We start from the raw sequence: 18,703 nt of genomic DNA, 5'->3' as shown, positions 1-18,703 counted from the left end.
CCATATCCCTGAGACTTCAACATTACAGTTTGGATCGAGCTAGGCCATGCTGTAGTCTATAATAGGCTACTTATTCACTCGTGAATAACTGACAGGATTGCGTATAGGTGTAAGTGATGAAGCAATGATTCCACCTGGTTAATTAGAAAGCAAAATTAAGCATTACTATAGCACCCCTGGCCTAAGAACCATGGTTTAGCCTGAATCCAGGCTGTATCACATCCGGCAGTGATTGGGAGTCCCATGGGGCGGTGCACAATTGGCCCAGCATCGTCTGGGCTTGGCCGGTCTAGGCTGTCATTCTAAATAAGAATTTGTTCTTAACTGACTTGCATAGTTAAATAAAAAGGTTAGATCTACACAGTCCACTTCGATCCAAGTGCCTGCCTAGGAGGCAGGGGCTAGGGGTCAATTTGGGATGAGGCATAATTAAAATACTGAGCCTTGACATGTATTCTGAGCTTTTGGGAAGTTGGTACTCACATTGGGGCAAGCGTCCTCTCCCTTTTGGCCCACCAGGAAATAAAGCAACTCGCCCTTCTGAAGCAGGAAGTCCGCTGTGAGTTGGACACCATGTGACTTGGTCATGGCCAATACACTGCGACCGCCAGCCGCCCCACAAGCTGTGATCCTGTTTTGGAAATACACATAAACAGAAAGGCATGACTTTGGTATTACTACTTTGTATGAACCAGCTGTACATAAGGCATTATAAATGCATTTATCACATTTGCTTTCACTTAAAGGTCTGATATGTAACTTTGTGGGCGACCCGACCAAATTCACATAGAAATGTGAGTTAAATATGTGTCATCCACACTGAAAGCAAAACTGATAAGCAGTAGATCCGTTCTATGTGCACTATTTCTATGCTTCCTGTCCTCATGGTTCAGTTTTGTGTCTTTAATATTAAAAAGCCAACTCGGCTCCTTCCTTCATTGAATCAGATTCATTCATTCATCACAAAGCCCACTGATATTGCAAACTACTTTAACGCCCTTTTCATTGGCAAGATAAGCAAACTTAGGGATGACATGCCAGCAACAAACGCTGACACTACACATCCAAGTATATCGGACCAAATTATGAAAGACAAGAATTGTACTTTGAATTCTGTAAAGTCAGTGTGGAAGAGGTAAAGAAATTATTGTTGTCTATCAACAATGACAAGCCACCGGGGTCTGATAATCTCAATGGAAAATTACTGAGGATAATAGCAGATCATATTGCCACATCTTCAATTTAAGCCTACTAGAGAGCGTGTGCCCTCAGGCCTGGAGGGTAGCTAAAGTCATTCCGCTACCCAAGAACAGTATAGACCCCCTTACTGGCTCAAAAAGCCGACCAATCAGCCAGTTAGCAACCCTTAGTAAACTTCTGGAAAAATTGTGTTTGACCAGATCCAATGCTATTTCACAGTAAACAAATTGACAACAGAATTCCAGCACACTTATAGGGAAGGACACTCAACAAGCACAGCACGTACACAAATAACTGACGATTGGCTGAGAGAAATTGATGATAAAATGATTGTGGGGGCTGTCTTGTTAGACTTCAGTGCAGCTTTTGACATTATTGATCATTGCCTGCTGCTGGAAAAACAGTGTTATGGCTTTACACCCCCCTGCTATAATGTGGCTAAAGAGTTACTTGTCTAACAGAACACAGAGGGTGCTCTTTAATGGAAGCCTATCAAATATAATCCAGTTAGAATCAGTAATTCCCCAGGGTAGCTGTTTAGGCCCCTTGCTTTTTTCAATCTTTACTAATGACATGCTACTGACTTAGTAAAGCAGAGTTTCTATGTCTGCGGATGACTCTACGCGATACACGTCAGCTACTACAGCAACTGAAATGACTGCAACACTCAACAAAGAGCTGCAGTTAGTTTCAGAGTGGGTTGCAAGGAATAAGTTAGCCCTAAATATTTCTAAAACTAAAAGCATTGTATTTGGAACTAAACCTCAATTTAATCTTGAAATAAACCATGTGGAAATTGAGCAAGTTGAGATGACAAAACTGCTTGGAGTAACACTAGATTGTAAACTGTCATGGTCAAAACATATTGATGCAGTAGTAGCTAAAATGTAGTAGCTAAAATGGGGTGAAGTCTGTTTATAATAAAGTGATGCTCTGCCTTCTTAACATCACTATAAATGAGGCAGGTCCTACAGGCCCTAGTTTTGTCGCACCTTGACAAAGTTCCACAAAAAAGGTCTTAGGAAAATTGCTATTGGCTCAGAACAGGGCAGCACGGCTGGACCTTAGATGTACACAGAGAGCTAATATTAATAATATTTATTTCAATCTCTCCTGGCTGAAAGTGGAGGAGAGATTGACTTCATCACTCCTTTTATTTATGAGAGGTATTGACATGTTGAATGCACCAAGCTGTCTGTCTAAACTACTGGCACATAGCTCGGGCACCCATGCATACCCCATAAGACATGCCACAAGAGGTCTCTTCACAGTCCCCAAGTCCAGAACAGTCTATGGGAGGCACACAGTACTACATAGAGCCATGTAACTCTATTCCACATCAAATAACTAACGCAAGCAGTAAAATTAGATTTATAAAACATAAAAAAACACATGTGAAGCAACGCAAACATTGGCACAGACACATGCATACACACACACACACACACACACACACACACACACACACACACACACACACACACACACACACACACACACACACACACACACACACACACGGATTTAGTATTGCAAATATGTGGTAGTGGTGGAGTAGGGGCCTGAGGGCACACAGTGTGTTGTGAAATCTGTGAATGTATTGTAATGTCTTAAAATTGTGTAAATTGCCTTAATTTTGCTAGACCCCATGAAGAGTAGCTGCTTCTTTGGCAGCAGCTAACGGGGATCCATAATAAATACAAATTCAAATACTTTCAATTTTGTACATCACTTTCAAACAGTTGAAAATACAATATTTTGGTTTTTGAAAATATATTTGATAGCGGTTTAGATTGTAAAATCATTCTCTACACTTAACATGGCTTGTTTTGTCACAAACGGCAATTATACATTTTAGCAAACAGGTAATGGTGGATAGATTCCTAGTGATTGCACCTTTAAGGCTTGTTATAATAACATCTCAAATGCACAACGACTGTAAATACATTCATAAGCCGTTACACACAGGTGGCACAGTGCACTACAAGGCTTCTGAAACAGAGCAAAATATCAAATCAACCATTTGTTGTCTTCACACTACACTTAGAAATTAGTAGAACCATATAGGGTTTTTCAATTTGTCCCAATAGGGCACGTGTCAAGCTCATTCCACAGAGGGCTGAGTGTCTTTTCAATCCTCTGTTATACTTGATTGATGAAACAAAGTAACTAATTAGTAAAGATCTCCCATCACCTGTTTGTCTATGTCTTCATTGAAAGGAAAAAACAAAAACCCTTAGACACTAGGCCCTCCATGGAATGAGTTTGGCACACCTGCTATAGGGGCACATTTTGTTTCTAGGTAGAACCCTTTCTAGAGGGTTCTACCTAGAACACAGTATATGGTTCTACCAAAAACAACTTTATCCTCTATGTTTTTTACCTGGAACCCTCAATGATGGGTTTTACTGAGAACCCTTTCATCTTTGGAGAGTTTTTCCTAGAAAGCTCTATGAACGGTTCCACCAGCCTATTAGTCTTTAAAACTTGTTATGGCTGCAATGCCGATATCGAGATAAGTGTCATCAACAACCACTGAATAGCATAGCGCTACATACAATAAATATTACTATAAATATTTATATTCATGAAATCACAAGTGCAATATAGGAAAACACAGTTTAGCCTTTTGTTAATCCACCTGTCGTGTCAGATTTTGAAATTATGCTTTACAGTGAAAGCAATCCAAGCGTTTGTGTAAGTTTATCGATCGCACGATAAAACATTAAGTACACTGAGCATTCAGGTAGCTCGAGACTCCCAGTTACACAACAAATGTTCCTTTTGTTCCATAAAGATTATTTTTAGATCCAAAATACCTCAGTTTGTTTGTCGCGTTATGTTCAGAAATCCACAGGAAAGAGTGGTCACGACAACGCAGACGAAAATTCCAAATAGTTTCCATAATGTCCACAGAAACATTTCAAACATTTTTTGTAATCAATCCTCAGGTTGCTTTTAAAATATATAATTGATAATATATCAACCGCAAATGTCTTTCACAGTAGGAGAGTGGAAAACAGTGACTGTCCAAATTCCGTTGCGCGAGCAAAACTCATGTTACCACTTGACACAATGTTATTTTTCTGGCTCATTTTTCAAAATAAAAGACTGAAACTATGTTTGAAGACTGTTGACACCTTGAGGAAGCGATAGGAAAAGGAATCTGTTTCATATCCCTTTAAATCCAGCAAAGGGAGGCTATGGAACATGGAGATTTCAAAATAGAAGCAGCTTCCTGTTTTGATTTTTCTCAGGGTTTCGCCTGAAATATCAGTTCTGTTATACTCACAGACAATATTTTGACCGTTTTGGAAACTTTGAGTGTTTTCTATCCAATACTAATAATAATATGCATATTAATAGCAACTGAGACTGAGGAGCTGGCCGTTTACAATGGGCACCTTTTCATCCAAGCTACTCAATACTGCCCCTGCAGCCATAATAAGTTAAAATTACATTATATATGACGACGCATTTTTTAAATTTAGTTTACCTTTATTTAACTAGGCAAGTCAGTAAAGAACACATTCTTACAGTCGTGGCCAAAATGAGAATGACACAAATATTCATTTTCACAAAGTCTGCTGCCTCAGTTTGTATGATGGCAATTTGCAAATACTCCAGAATGTTATGAAGATTGATCTTGATGAATTGCAATTCATTGCAAAGTCCCTCTTTGCCACGCAAATTAACTGAATTCCCCAAGAACATTTCAGCCCTGCCACAAAAGGACCAGCTGACATCATGTTAGTGATTCTCTCTTAAATTTTTAGGGATCAAATCCCAGTAACGGGATCAATTTGACAACATCTGGTGAAATAGCAGGGCGCCAAATTCAAATTAAATTACTAGAAATATTAAACTTTAATGAAATCACACATTCAATACACCAAATTAAAGCGACTCTTGTTGTTAATCCAGCCAACATGTCAGATTTCAAAAAGGCTTTACGGCAAAAGCAAACCATGTGATTATCTGAGGATAGCACCCCACCAAACAAACACATGACATACATATTTCAACCCGCCGGGCGCGACACAAAACTCAGAAATAACAATAAAATTCATGCCTTACCTTTGAAGATCTTCTTTTATTGTCACTCCAAAATGTCCCATAAATATCACAAACGGTCCTTTTGTTCGATAAATTCCATCATTACATATCCAAAATGTCCATTTATTTGGCGTGTTTGATCCAGAAAAACACTGGTTCCAACTCCCGCAACATGACTACAAAATATCTAGTAAGTTACCTGTAAACTTGTTCCAAACATTTCAAACAACTTTCCTAATACAACTTTAGTTGTTTTTTAACGTAAATAATCGATCATATTTAAGACGGGAAAAAACTGTGTTCAATACTTGATGACCCTCGTTTTGAACTGCCCTACTTCTTCATTTCTCAAAGGAAAAACATCAACCAATTTCTAAAGACTGTTGACATCTAGTGGAAGCGATAGGAACTGCAAGCAAGTGCCTTAGAAATCCAGATCCCCATAGAAAACTCATTGAGTGACCTCAAAAATTAAATTTCCTGGATGGCTTGTCCTTGGGGTTTTGCCTGCCAGATAAATTCTGTTATACTCACAGACATCATTCAAACTTCAGAGTGTTTTCTATCCAAATCTACTAATAATATGCAGATCCTAGCTTCTGGGCCTGAGTAGCAGGTAGGTTACTGGGCATGCTTTTTTTTACTTGGGCATGCTTTTCATCCGGACTTGAAAATATCACCCCCTAGCCTTAAGAAGTTTTAACACAGGTGTGAGGGTTCATGAGGACAAGGCTGGAGATCACTCTGTCATGCTGATTGAGTTCGAATAACAGACTGGATGCTTCAAAGGGAGGGTGGTGCTTGGAATCATTGTTCTTCCTCAGTCAAACATGCTTACCTGCAAGGAAACACGTGCCATCATCATTGCAATGCACAAAAAGGGCTTGAGAGGCAAGGATATTGCTGCCAGTAAGATTGCACCTAAATCAACCATTTATCGGATCATCAAGAAATTCAAGGAGAGCAGTTCAATTGTTGTGAAGAAGGCTTCAGGGCGCTCAAGAAAGTCCAGCAAATGCCAGGACCGTTTCCTAAAGTTGATTATACTGCGGGATCGGGGCACCACCCTTACAGAGCTTGCTCAGGAATAGCAGCAGGCAGGTGTGAGTGCATCTGCATGCACAGTGAGGCTAAGGATATTGGAGGATGGTCTGGTGTCAAGAAAGGCAGCAAAGAAGCCACTTCTCTCCAGGAAAAACATCAGGGACAGACTGATATTCTGCAAAAGGTACAGGGATTGGACTGCTGAGGCCTGTGGTAAAGACATTTTCTCTGATGAATCCCCTTTCCGAATGCAAGGCAAAAGTGGCTCGAGGATCAAAACATTGATATTTTGGGTCCATGGCCAGGAAACTCCCCAGACCTTAATCTCATTGAGAACTTGTGGTCAATCCTCATTAGGCGGGTGGACAAACAAAAACCCACAATTTCTGACAAACTGCAAGCGTTGATTATGCAATAATGGGCTGCCATCAGTGGCCCAAAAGTTAATTGACAGCATGCCAGGGCGGATTGCAGAGGTCTTGAAAAAGAAGGGTCATCACTGCAAATATTGACTCTTTGACACTTATGAAATGCTTGTAATTATACTTCAGTATTCCATAGTAACATCTGACAAAAATATCTAAAGACAGTGAAGCAGCAAAATTTGTGGAAATTAATACTTGTGTCATTCTCAAAACTTTTGGCCACGACTAATTTCAATGACGCCTTGATCAGGGGCAGAACGACAGATTTTTAAGTTGTCAGCTCGTGGATTAGATCTTGCAACCTTTCGGTTACAAGTCCAACGCTCTAACCGCTAGGCTACCTGTCACCCCATTACATATGTACATTATCAGTCAAAGTTTAGACACACCTAATCATTTAAGTTTAAATTTTTATTTTGACTATTTTCTACATTGTAGAATAATAGTGAAGACATCAAAACTATGAAATAACATATATGGAATCATGTAGTAACCATAAAAGTGTTCAAAGAAAGTGTTCTTCAAAGTAGCCACCCTTGGCACATTCTTGGCATTCTCAAAAACACCTTCACCTGGAATGCTTTTCCAACAGTCTTGAAGAGTTCCCACATATGCTGAGCACCTGCTGTCTGCTTTTCCTTCACTCTGTGGTCCAACTCTTCCCAAACCATCCCAATTGGGTTGAGGTTGGATGAATGTAGAGGCCAGGTCATCTGATGCAGCACTCCATCACTCTCCTTCTTGGTCAAAGAGTCCTTCACAGCCTGGAGGTGTGTTGGGTCATTGTGCAGTAGAAAAATATATATTAGTCCCACTAAGTGCAAACCAAATGGGATGGCATATCACAGCATAATTCGGTGCTAGCCATGCTGGTTAAATGTGCATTGAATTCAAAATAAATCACAGACAGTGTCACCAGCAAAGCACCTCCACACCATCACATCTCCTCCTCCGTGTTTCACGGTGGGAACCACACATGCGGAGATCATCTGCTCCCCTACTCTGTGTCTCACAAAGAAACAATTTGGACTCATCAGACCAAAGGACAGATTTCCATCGGTCTAATGTCCATTGCTTGTGTTTCTTGGCCCAAGCAAGTCTCTTCTTCTTCTTATTGGTGTCCTTTTAGAAGTGGTTTCTTTGCAACAATTTGAACATGAAGACCTGATTCTCGCAGTCTCCTCTGAACAGTTGCTGTTAAGATGTGTCTGTTACTTGAACTCTGTGAAGCATTTATTTGGGCTGCATATAAATCTGAGGCTGGTAACTCAAATGAACTTATCCTCTGCAGCAGAGGTAACTCTGATTCTTCCTTTCCTGTGTCGGTTTCATAATAGCGTTTGATGGTTTTTGCGACTGCACTTTCAAAGTTCTTGAAATTATCCAGATTGACTGACCTTCATGTCTTCAAGTAATGATGGAATGTCAATTCTCTTTGCTTATTTGAGCTCTTCTTGCCATAATATGGACTTTGTCTTTTACCAAATAGGGCTATCTTCTGTATACCACCCCTACCTTGTCACAACACAACTGATTAGAAGGCCAGCATCACTGGCCTCTTCACTGTTGACGTTGAGACTGATGGTTTGCGTGTACTATTTAATGATGCTGCCAGTTGAGGATTTGTGAGGCATCTGTTTCTCAAGCTAGACACTCTAATGTACTTGCCTTCTTGCTCAGTTGTTCACCGGGGCCTCCCACTCCTCTTTCAATTCTGGTTAGTGCCAGTTTGTGCTGTTCTGTGACGTGAGTACAACACAGCATTGAACGAGATGTTCAGTTTCTTGGAAATGTCTCGCATGGAATAGCCTTTATTTCTCAGAACAAGAATAGACTGACGAGTTTCAGAAGAAAGTTATTTGTTTCTGGCCATTTTGAGCCTGTAATCGAACCCAGAAATGCTGATGCTCCAGATACTCAACTAGTCTAAATATGGACAGTTTTATTGGTTCTTTAATCAGTTTTCAGCTGTGCTAACATAATTGCAAAAAGGTTTTCTAATGATCAATTAGCCTTTTAAAATGATAAACTTGGATTAGCTAACAGAACGTGGCATTGGAACACAGGAGTGATGATTGCTGATAATGGGACTCTGTAAGCCTATGTAGATATTCCATAAAACATCATCCGTTTCCAGCTACAATAGTCATTTACAATGTCTACGCTGTATTTCTGATCCATTTCATGTTATTATAATGGACAGAAAAAAATTGCATTTCTTTAAAAAACAAGGACATTTCTGTCTGACCCCAAACTTTTGAACCATACTGTATATTTACACAATGTATTATTATTAAGAATGTCAGCGGTTGTCTTACCTGTAGATGCCAGTCTCTGGTACCCTCCAGATTTGGATGCCTTTGAATGGGCTTCTGGTTGCCACATTAACATTGACATTGCTGTTCCGATAGGAGCTGGTACACTGGGTTGGGGTGGGCCCCTCTGAACCAACTGCCCCACAAGTGTGAAAGGCCCATTTCGTTGCTGTAAAACACATTGTTACACATACATCAACATTTGCGTATGGACACGTACACACACATGAACACATTATGCACACACACGCACTCTCACACTCGCACACACATACACACTGTTGAAACTCATCAGATGTATGTTTTATTTCACTTCAACAAGCAACTCCAATGCTCTATACTATCACATCATCAAACCCCAACACACTGAAAAGGCATAAATAATTATGCACCCTGCTTGTCTGAGTCCTGGTTATTCATGGCATTAATGAAATAAGCATCTTCATCATGTTTCACTGAAGTAAGAATTTCCAATGCTATTGTCACTGTCCAAAGAACACTTCCAAACTATACATTCACTTTTTGTCAATTTCTTTTTTGACATGATTTTTACTCTCGTCTGAGTGTGACAGAGTACAGAATAATTGATGAATTCATGAACGCGCAACACTCATTGAATATGGCCGGTGTCTTTAAATGTCTGCAAAAAAACGTACAGTGGCTTGCAAAAGTATTCACCTCCCTTGGCATTTTTCCTATTTTGTTGCCTTACAACCTGGAATTAAAATATATATATTTTTTTGGGGGGGGGATATATGCAACATACTTTTTTTATTGTGAAACAAGCAAGAATACAAAAAAAAACAGAAAACTTGAGCATGCATAGCTATTCACCCCCCCCCCCCCCCCCCCCCCCAAAAAGTCAATACTTTGTAGAGCCACGTTTTGCAGCAATTACAGCCACAAGTCCCTTGGGGTATGTCTCTATAATCTTGGCACATCTAGCCACTGGGATTTTAGCCCATTCTTCAAGGCAAAACTGCTCCAGCTCCTTTGAGTTGGTTGGGTCCCGCTGGTGTACATCAATCCTTAAGTAATACCATAGATTCTCAATTGGGTTGATGTCCGGGCTTTGTCTAGGCCATTCCAACACATTTAAATGTTTCCCCATAAACCACTCGAGTGTTGCTTTAGCATTATGCTTAGGGTCATTGTCCTGCTGGAACAGTCTGTCCCAGTCTGAACTCTCTGGAAGACTGAAACAGGTTTCCCTCAAGAATTTCTCTGTATTTAGCGCCATACATCATTGCTTCAATTCTGACCAGTTTCCCAGTCCCTGCTGATGAAAAACATTTACTCAGCATGATGCTCTCACCACCATGTTTCACTGTGGGGACGGTATTCTTGGGGTGATGAGCGGTGTTGGGTTTGCGCCAGATATAGCGTTTATCTTGATGGCCAAAAAGCTACATTTTTGTCTTATCTGACCAGAGTACCTTCTTCTCTCACTTTAAGCAATGGCTTTTTTTCTGGCCAATCTTCTGTAAAGCCCAGCTCTGTGGAGTGTAAGGCTTGAAGTGGTCCTATGGACAGATACTCCAATCTCCGCTGTGGAGATTGCAGCTCCTTCAGGGTTATCTTTGTTCTTGTTGTTGCCTTTCAGATTAATGCCCTCCTTCCCTGGTCTGTGAGTTTTGGTGGACGGCCCTCTCTTGGTTTGTTGTGGTGAAATATTCTTTCATTTTTTAAATAATGGATTTAACAGTGCTCCATTGGATGTTCAAAGTTTCGGATATTTTTATATAACCCAAACCTGATCTGTACTTCTCCACAACTTTGTCCCTGACCTGTTTGGCGAGCACCTTGGTCTTCATGGTGCCATTTGCTTGGTCGTGCCCCTTGCTTAGTGGTGTTGCAGACTGGGGCCTTTCAGAACAGGTATATATATACTGAGTTCATGTGACAGATCATGTGACAATTAGATTGCACACAGGTGGACTTTATTTAACTAATTATGTGACTTCTGAAGGTAGTTGGTTGCACCAGATCTTATTTAGGGGCTTCATAGCAAAGGGGGTGAATAGATATGCACTCACCACTTTTCAAATAGTTAAAAATATATATTTTTTGAAACAAGTTATTTTATTAATTTCACTTCACCAATTTGGACTATTTTGTATATGTCCATTACATGAAATCCAAATAAAAATCTATTTAAATTACAGGTTGTAATGCAACAAAATAGTAAAAATGCCAAGAGGATGAATACTTTTGCAAGGCAGTGTAATTTAATTGTTACCATCAGCACAGTTACAGTCACAAACACTCTGGATAACATGAAAACAGCCTAACCAGCTCTGCTAGGGCGAGTAAAATGGTCACAGTGCTGTGTTCTGTCATTTGTGTCTGGAATTTGTGCCGTTTTGAGGTCAGAAAACTCAGATCAACCCTATTCCTCAACCCTAACCCTACTCCAGATCAACCCTACGCCAGAACTTCCAGTAAGCGCTCTGAATGCTCCCTCAGAATTTACAGTGCACACTGCGAGCGCTCTGGCACTCCAGATTGGATTTTTTTTTTTTTTTTACATTGGATAAAAGTAGAGACTCAGAGCTACAGAATGGAATAGCATATACAGCATTTTTGAGGAACAATGGAAAAGTATTTTTACTTTGAAAGTTGATACACTTGTAACCTCACTTTTCAGAAAAGGGCCTTTGAATATTTGCTACCTACTGGAGAGCTCTCCTTTGTCTACACGCATTCAGCATTGTTCACACCCTCTTAAGCCAGGCCCACGCATCTTTTTAAGGAATTACTTGTGTGGTCATGTGCTAAACAGTGAGTACTGTAGTAAAGATTAAGACTAAAAGTGGTAGTAGCCTACAATATGGAAAAATCCAGATAAAAAATATTTTATAAATATTAGATGTTGCTTAACCTTGTCTAAATTGATGGGTCATGTGAAATAAATGATTTAATCCCTAGCCACATCCAAATGGTGGAGCAAGTACTAAATTGTTATTCTTGAGTAAAAGTATAAATAATTTCAAATTCCTTATATTAAACCAGACTGCACAATTGTATTTTTTATTTATTGGACAATTTTCCTGTCAAAACGTAACGAATACTTTTGGGTGTCAAGGAAAATGTATGGAGTAAAAGGTACATTATTTTCTTTATGAATGTAGTGAAGTAAAAGTTGCCAAAAATATAAATAGTAAAGTAATGTATAGATACCACAAAAAAACTACTTAAGTAGAACTTTTAAGTATTTTTACTTAAGTACTTTACACCACTGCCCAAATGCCTTCACACCAGTACATTAGCATAGTTTATATACTGTTACACACACACTTATCACATAGTATTCCATACATAAGTTAAGGCCATGCAACCTGAGTTGAAATCTGAGTGATGCGCCATATATTTATGGGGTGGACACTTGATACGGTCACATGATATTGTTGTGGTATGTCACAAAATCATGTTACGACCACACATCAATATTAATTTTATATATCAATATTTTGTCTTGCTAAGTGGATGGTCTCTACAGAAGGTGTAAACGGTACAGCCAAATGTTTACTTGCATAGTAGCAACATCAGAAATAGATTGTGTCAATTTAAATAAAATAGACAAGGACAATATCAATAACGATATCAGTGATAGACAAGGTAGTTATATGCATACAATCAGGGGTAAAGTGGCTGAACAGCAGGATAAAAAAATTATTGTAGTAGCAATGTGTGATAGGAGAGAGTCGTGAATAGAGGCACTGCAGATAGTGCTGATGAATGCTCTGTCCAAACCACGCATGAACAAGGGAATCTATATTCGGAGAGCCTGTTTCTGTCCTGACTCTGGTGCAGGGCATGTGATGTCCATAGCCTCTTTGTCGCAAAACTCCCTGATCTTGTCATAAAGATAGTTTGTCTAGCTGTGTCCAGTCCAGGTGGTGCTTTTACAGGGAGACCATCTATGGGAGGAAGGACATCAGCGTAGTGCAGCAGCTAAAACCTGGTCCCGACAGTCAGAACGCTCCTTGGTGACGACAACACCAGGTTCCAGAGCATCGAAGCTGTAAAACAGGGAATAAAAAAATCAGAAGACATTACAACCTTGCACAACATCAATTCACCTCCCAAGTTTAGATAAGAATAACCTCATACAATGAAAATGATTTTTTACCTGAAGTGCTGGTGCTGCTTGATCTGTGGCAGCGGGCCTGAGGTACAGAGTCAGGTGTTGCTGTCAGCCATAGCTTTCTACTAGCACCGTACCATCCTCCAGTCCAACCAGCTGTGGGATGTTTACCCCTGTCACAGTGCTGTCCGTCACAACACCAGAAATCTTAGACAAAGTGTTCACTCTGGTCTTTCTGAAGAGCTGCTTGATGAGCCCAAAGCATCAGTCGGGGGCAAACTTGGAGTGGCCTGTGATGTGAATGTCCAGATTGTGGTGGAGCTTGTGAATGATTCACCAGACACAATACCAGAGCACAAACTTGTTCTTGTTTTGGCCACTGCAGTTATCACAATTCAGGTCCAAACGTGTTTTCCAATCTCCGTATTTGGTGAAGAAATGGTGCATGCATTTGACTGCGCGGCTGCCTTTGCTTGCTTGTGCTAGCTCTCTTGTTGATGACTGTACGACTTTTGGATTAGAGTAGCTAGCTAAAAAATGAACTATAATCCAAATCCATAGAGTAACATTACTAGCAATACAAACCGATTGTCATAGCAAGCTAAAGTTAACCAAATAACCTTAGGTTTAATGTTAGTTTGCAAGCCAGCCGTCGAACTCCAGCTGGCTAGCTAACAGTAAGCTTTAGCTTGCAATGAAAACAACTTTCTTACAAAATTAGAAAAGCATGATATCTGAATCTGTAGCTAGATTCTTACCTGTATACATGGATGAAAGCTTCATGGCAGACTGCAACCCCATTATTCAGACATCCTGTGTATCCGTTTAGTTTGCACTGCTTGTTTGGCCCGTTGTGTTCCACTGATTTCAAAATGTGTTCCTTTCAGAGTGAGAGAGTCAGCATTTGTCGTCCAAAAAAGTAGTCCATCACAGCTTTTTCCCACTGACCTTTGTCGACAGCGTCTGATAAACTCAGGGCACCAATGTTATTGAGAGCAGTAGCAACATATTTGCAGTTCTTCGTCTTATGTACAGACCTTTACATGATATGAATGATTAGGAGACAGATGTATGTTTAAAAAATTACTGGCATAGTTCAAGTGTTCTCTGAGCAACAGAGTAAAAGACAAAACATTTTATAATTGCCCCTAGTCAAGCGGACATGCCCTCTTGTGGACCCAGTGACATCATTGCTGACAAGAGACTTGTGCTGTGATAAAAAAAAAACACAGATAAACGACCAGTACTGCGAGTGACATTTACAGTAAAGGAGATTTATACTTGAGTCAATATTTGCTGCATTTACAGTGAGCGCAATCTCCACAAACATCTGTGCAATTGCTTTTAAAAGTCTCTCGTTGTATCCAGATCTGCGTTGGAATAAATCCCAGACTTGGGATCTAAACTGTCATTTAGATATCTCCCCCACCTGTCAACACCAGCCCCAAAAACAGACATGAATCTGAGGTTAGAGGGGCAAGGTGTCACGCCCTGACCTTAGATATCTCTGTTTTCTATATATTTTGGTTAGGTCAGGGTGAGACAAGTTGGGTACTCTAGTATTGTATGTCTAGGGTTGTTGTAGGTCGAGGGAGTTTTGTATTTCTATGTTGGCCCGATATGGTTCCCAATCAGAGACAGCTGTTTATCGTTGTCTCTGATTGGGGATCATATTTAGGCAGCCCTTTTTCCAACTTTCTGGTGTGGGATCTTGTCTACAGTTAGGTGCCTGTGTGCACACTAGTAGCTTCACGTTTCATTTGGTTGTTTTGCTTCGGTGAGTTTCAGTTTATAAAAAATATGTGGAACTCTATTCACGCTGCGCCTTGGTCTCATCATTTCGACGAGCGTGACACAAGGACTCTAAACCATCCAGTGAAAGTAAATGGGTTCTTAAGCTGGTCTTCTTGCCACCAAACCAGATAAAGAAGCTGTGAAGCCCCCAGTGTACCCACTAACTGCATACTGTGTACTAATTGGTCTACATACAATTTAGAACGGACTCTTAAGTAAAATGAGTGCAGTAAACAAACATACTAGTCGCAACATACTACATGTGCATATTACCTCAATAACCTTGACTAACCAGTGCCCCCACACATTGACTCTGTACCGTTACCCCCTGTATATAGCCTCGTTACTGTTATTTTACAACTGCTCTTTAATTTTTTGTTACTTATTTTTTCCTTATCTATTTTTACTTAACACTTAATTTTCTTAAAATGGCATTGTTAGTTATGGGCTTGTAAGTAAGCATTTCTGTAACGATGTACGCTGAAAGTTGGGAAGCAAGTTCAGGGAGTGAATACATTTAATCAATAAATGAGCAAAACAAGAAACACAAACAACGCACCGACTTGAAACATGAACAGAAATAATAAACAGAAATAATAACGCCTGGGGAAGGAACCAAAGGGTGTGACATATATAGGGAAGGTAATCAAGGAGGTGATGGAGTCCAGGTGAGTGTCATGAGGCGCTGGTGCGTGTGAAGATGGACACAGGTGTGCGGGATAATGAGCAGCCTGATGACCTAGAGGCCGGAGAGGGAGCACACATGACAATTTCATTGTAAGGTCTACTACACCTGTTGTTTTTGACGCATGTGACAAATACAATTTGATCCATACTGAGAATGTGTCATCTAATGCGCAGTTGCGTTTATTCCCACCATTGGTTCATTCTGATTATCAGCTGTTGTCAAACACATGTATGCCACAGAAATGGCCAGTCCTACACACACTACACGCACACCTTCTCTCACACATATGAACACCCTCTTTCTCTCTCTCTCTCACACACACACATACTGGTTTTACTGTCCTTGCGGGGACAAACTGGCACATGCACAGATAGGGGTCTACCTGTGCCTGAGCACCTGCCCCTTTGCCCTCACATGTTTTTTTGTTGTTGTTCTGAACCCACTGCCCTCCATTTAGAATAGTCCTTTACACCATGTGTAGGCCTACAAAGGATCTATAGCTTCTTTAAAAAATGTGCCTAGCTGTGGATTGTGTAGCCCTCTCAGTGAACAGCATGCAGACAAAACAGAACTTTCGAAATATTTCAAATACCACCATGGGAAAAGACAGATTGGAAAGCAAATGGCTCCCGTTGAAAAGAGAAGACTAATCTGTCTGCTTCTGTAGGCTATCGTAATATTTGTTTTATCAACTTTAAAATAGCCCTATACAAAGTAAAACAAGAGAAAGGTAGTCTTTTAACATGAACGCATTGCATCATTGAGTCAGTGAAACTGGAAAGCTTTTTAGGACTATAATTTCCTACTCATATTGTACAATATGTTGTGTCTCAGATTCTCAGTCTGTCAGTGTCAAATTAGGCTGTCATTTCGATTGTTTGTGAGTTAGATTATGCCAAAGTCTTCAGTCATGTAAAATTATGTAGAATTGCATGAAATGCGTTTATAAAAGGCCACAATCGTCCCGGACCTCGGCACCTTAAAATGGTCCACATGTGTGACTTCTGTAAACTCTTCTTCTCTTACAGCTCTATGCACATGTGCTGATATGCATGCAATGCTTTATTATAAACATGTTTTTTATTTTTTTATTTTATCTCATGTGTTCAGTCACCCCCATCTCGTGCTCACCTTTTGTTCTGGCACCTCCCAATTTACAAATATGCACAGATAGTCTAGACTCTAGCTTAATTAACGCCATATACAAAAATATTCACACTAAACCAGCCAGCCATATATCATGATTTAGAAGATTATGAATATTATAAAGTTATTATTTAAGAGCATTGAAGATGAATTACAATCAGTAAAACATATTTTTTAGCTAGCTAACTACATCAATGTCAATGATGGTCTACCCTTTTTTCTCAATGTCAATAATGTCATTAGGAGACAATGTAACTAGCTTGTTAATGAGTGTGTTGTTGCAGGAAAAATAGGCATATGCAACAACAACGAAAATATTCACTATAGGCAGTTAGTTTGTTATGAATTTCGAGATATGAATTCTGAAAGTCGCTAAAACAATTCAAGGTCAGGGGTGCTCTTTTTTCATTTTGGGCACCTGTTCTGAGAAAGGTCTTTGCAAAGCCTTGGGGACCAAATAATTGATTCCAATTAAAAATCCTACTTTCTCTAACCCTAACCCTTAACATAACCATAACCCCAAACCCCTAACATTATTAAACCTAACCCTAATTGTAACCCTAACCCTAAGCCTAACCTTAACCTCCATAACTCTCCCTGCAGAACCCTGGCACTGAATCATGACCTGGGCGAACAGCCCACACCTTAACCCTTTCCCTAATCTGAGTCCGTATCCCTATCCCCATCCCCGCCCTCCACCCTCAAACCTTTCCCTGACCCCCTGTGCCAATCCCCCCAACAGAGACAGAACTCCAGATTATACCTCTCATCAGCACCCTCTCAGACACAAACAAACTCCTTCACTCCAGACTCAAAGCCGCATTCACCCACACACAACATACATTCCCCCCACTCCAGGACTTCAAACCTACACTACATGACCAAAAGTATGCAGACTCCTATATAGCTTATCCCACCTTGTGCTAAAATACCACCTGGCTGGGGACTGTGCCCACCCAAAGATCTGAGAGAGAGAACATTTTTAGAAGAGCTGTGCACAGGCATAAAAGTTGGTCTAATTTACTTGAAACAAAAGTCTACTGAAGTGAGACTTTGTCCTTGTGTTTCTTGGCTATTTACATTGTTTTGTTCACAAGCTAGGTTGTTTTTCAATGTTTGAGTTTCAACTGCTAGGGAAGAGAATACAACTCTGCTACTAGTCGGACTCTCAATCTCACAGGCACAAACACGAGGAGTCACGTTACCAGGCCTTAAAGGGGCATTGGTTTCATCTGTGATATTTTGGTTAAAAGATTCAGGTCCCAAAAAATGAAATAAAATTAAACAATATACTACATTACTTCTTACTTGTAATACATTTATTGTTTTAGAAACACTACAAAGCATGCTCATAATTTTGTTTTGGCAAGTAAAAAATCTGAGTGGCTGGTGGTTAAAAAATAATATTTTAGGCCCAGAATATGTTTCTAAATAAAAATTTGTTCTTAGCAGACTTGCCTAGTTAAATAAATACAAATAAACACTTATACGTGAATGTGGATGCTACCATGATTATGGATAATGAACTGTGAATAATGATGAGTAAAAAAGTTAGACACACAAATATCATGCCTCCCCCCCAAAAAAATGCTAACCTCCCATGTTATTGTGATGGTGAGAGGTCTGAAACTTTCTCACTTAACATTATTCTCCATAAAATTTAGGATTATCCGTAATTATGGTATCATCCGCATTAATGTAATGTTTAGAAACATTTTATATTCTTATTTACAATAAAAGGGACTCCAAAATGACACAATAATTAATTAATTAATTAATTAATTTTATTTTTTACTTGGGGTGGCAGGTAACCTAGTGGTTAGAGCATTGGACTAGTAACCGAAAGGTTGCAAGATTTTATCCCCGAGCTGACAAGGTAAAAATCTGTCATTCTGCCCCTGAACAAGGCAGTTAACCCACTGTTTCTAGCCCGTCATTGAAAATACGA

At 39.8% G+C, this 18,703-nt stretch overlaps 1 protein-coding gene across 1 annotated transcript in view; it reads right to left on the bottom strand.

Moving 5' to 3' along the window:
* The window catches only part of ros1 (c-ros oncogene 1, receptor tyrosine kinase), a 142,643-nt gene that overhangs the window by 58,986 nt on the left and 64,954 nt on the right, over positions 1-18,703 (bottom strand). The window contains exons 8-9 of the mRNA XM_020470344.2: positions 9,044-9,209; positions 484-631 (exon numbers count right to left, since the gene is read on the bottom strand). Coding sequence (XP_020325933.2) covers positions 484-631; positions 9,044-9,209 — 314 coding nt within the window. The remainder of the gene's footprint in view (positions 1-483; positions 632-9,043; positions 9,210-18,703) is intronic.

Source organism: Oncorhynchus kisutch, linkage group LG14 (assembly GCF_002021735.2).
Source record: "Oncorhynchus kisutch isolate 150728-3 linkage group LG14, Okis_V2, whole genome shotgun sequence".
Taxonomy (NCBI): domain Eukaryota; kingdom Metazoa; phylum Chordata; class Actinopteri; order Salmoniformes; family Salmonidae; genus Oncorhynchus; species Oncorhynchus kisutch.
The sequence above is the reverse complement of the archived record's forward strand: the minus strand, read 5'-3'. Positions and strand labels throughout refer to the sequence as shown.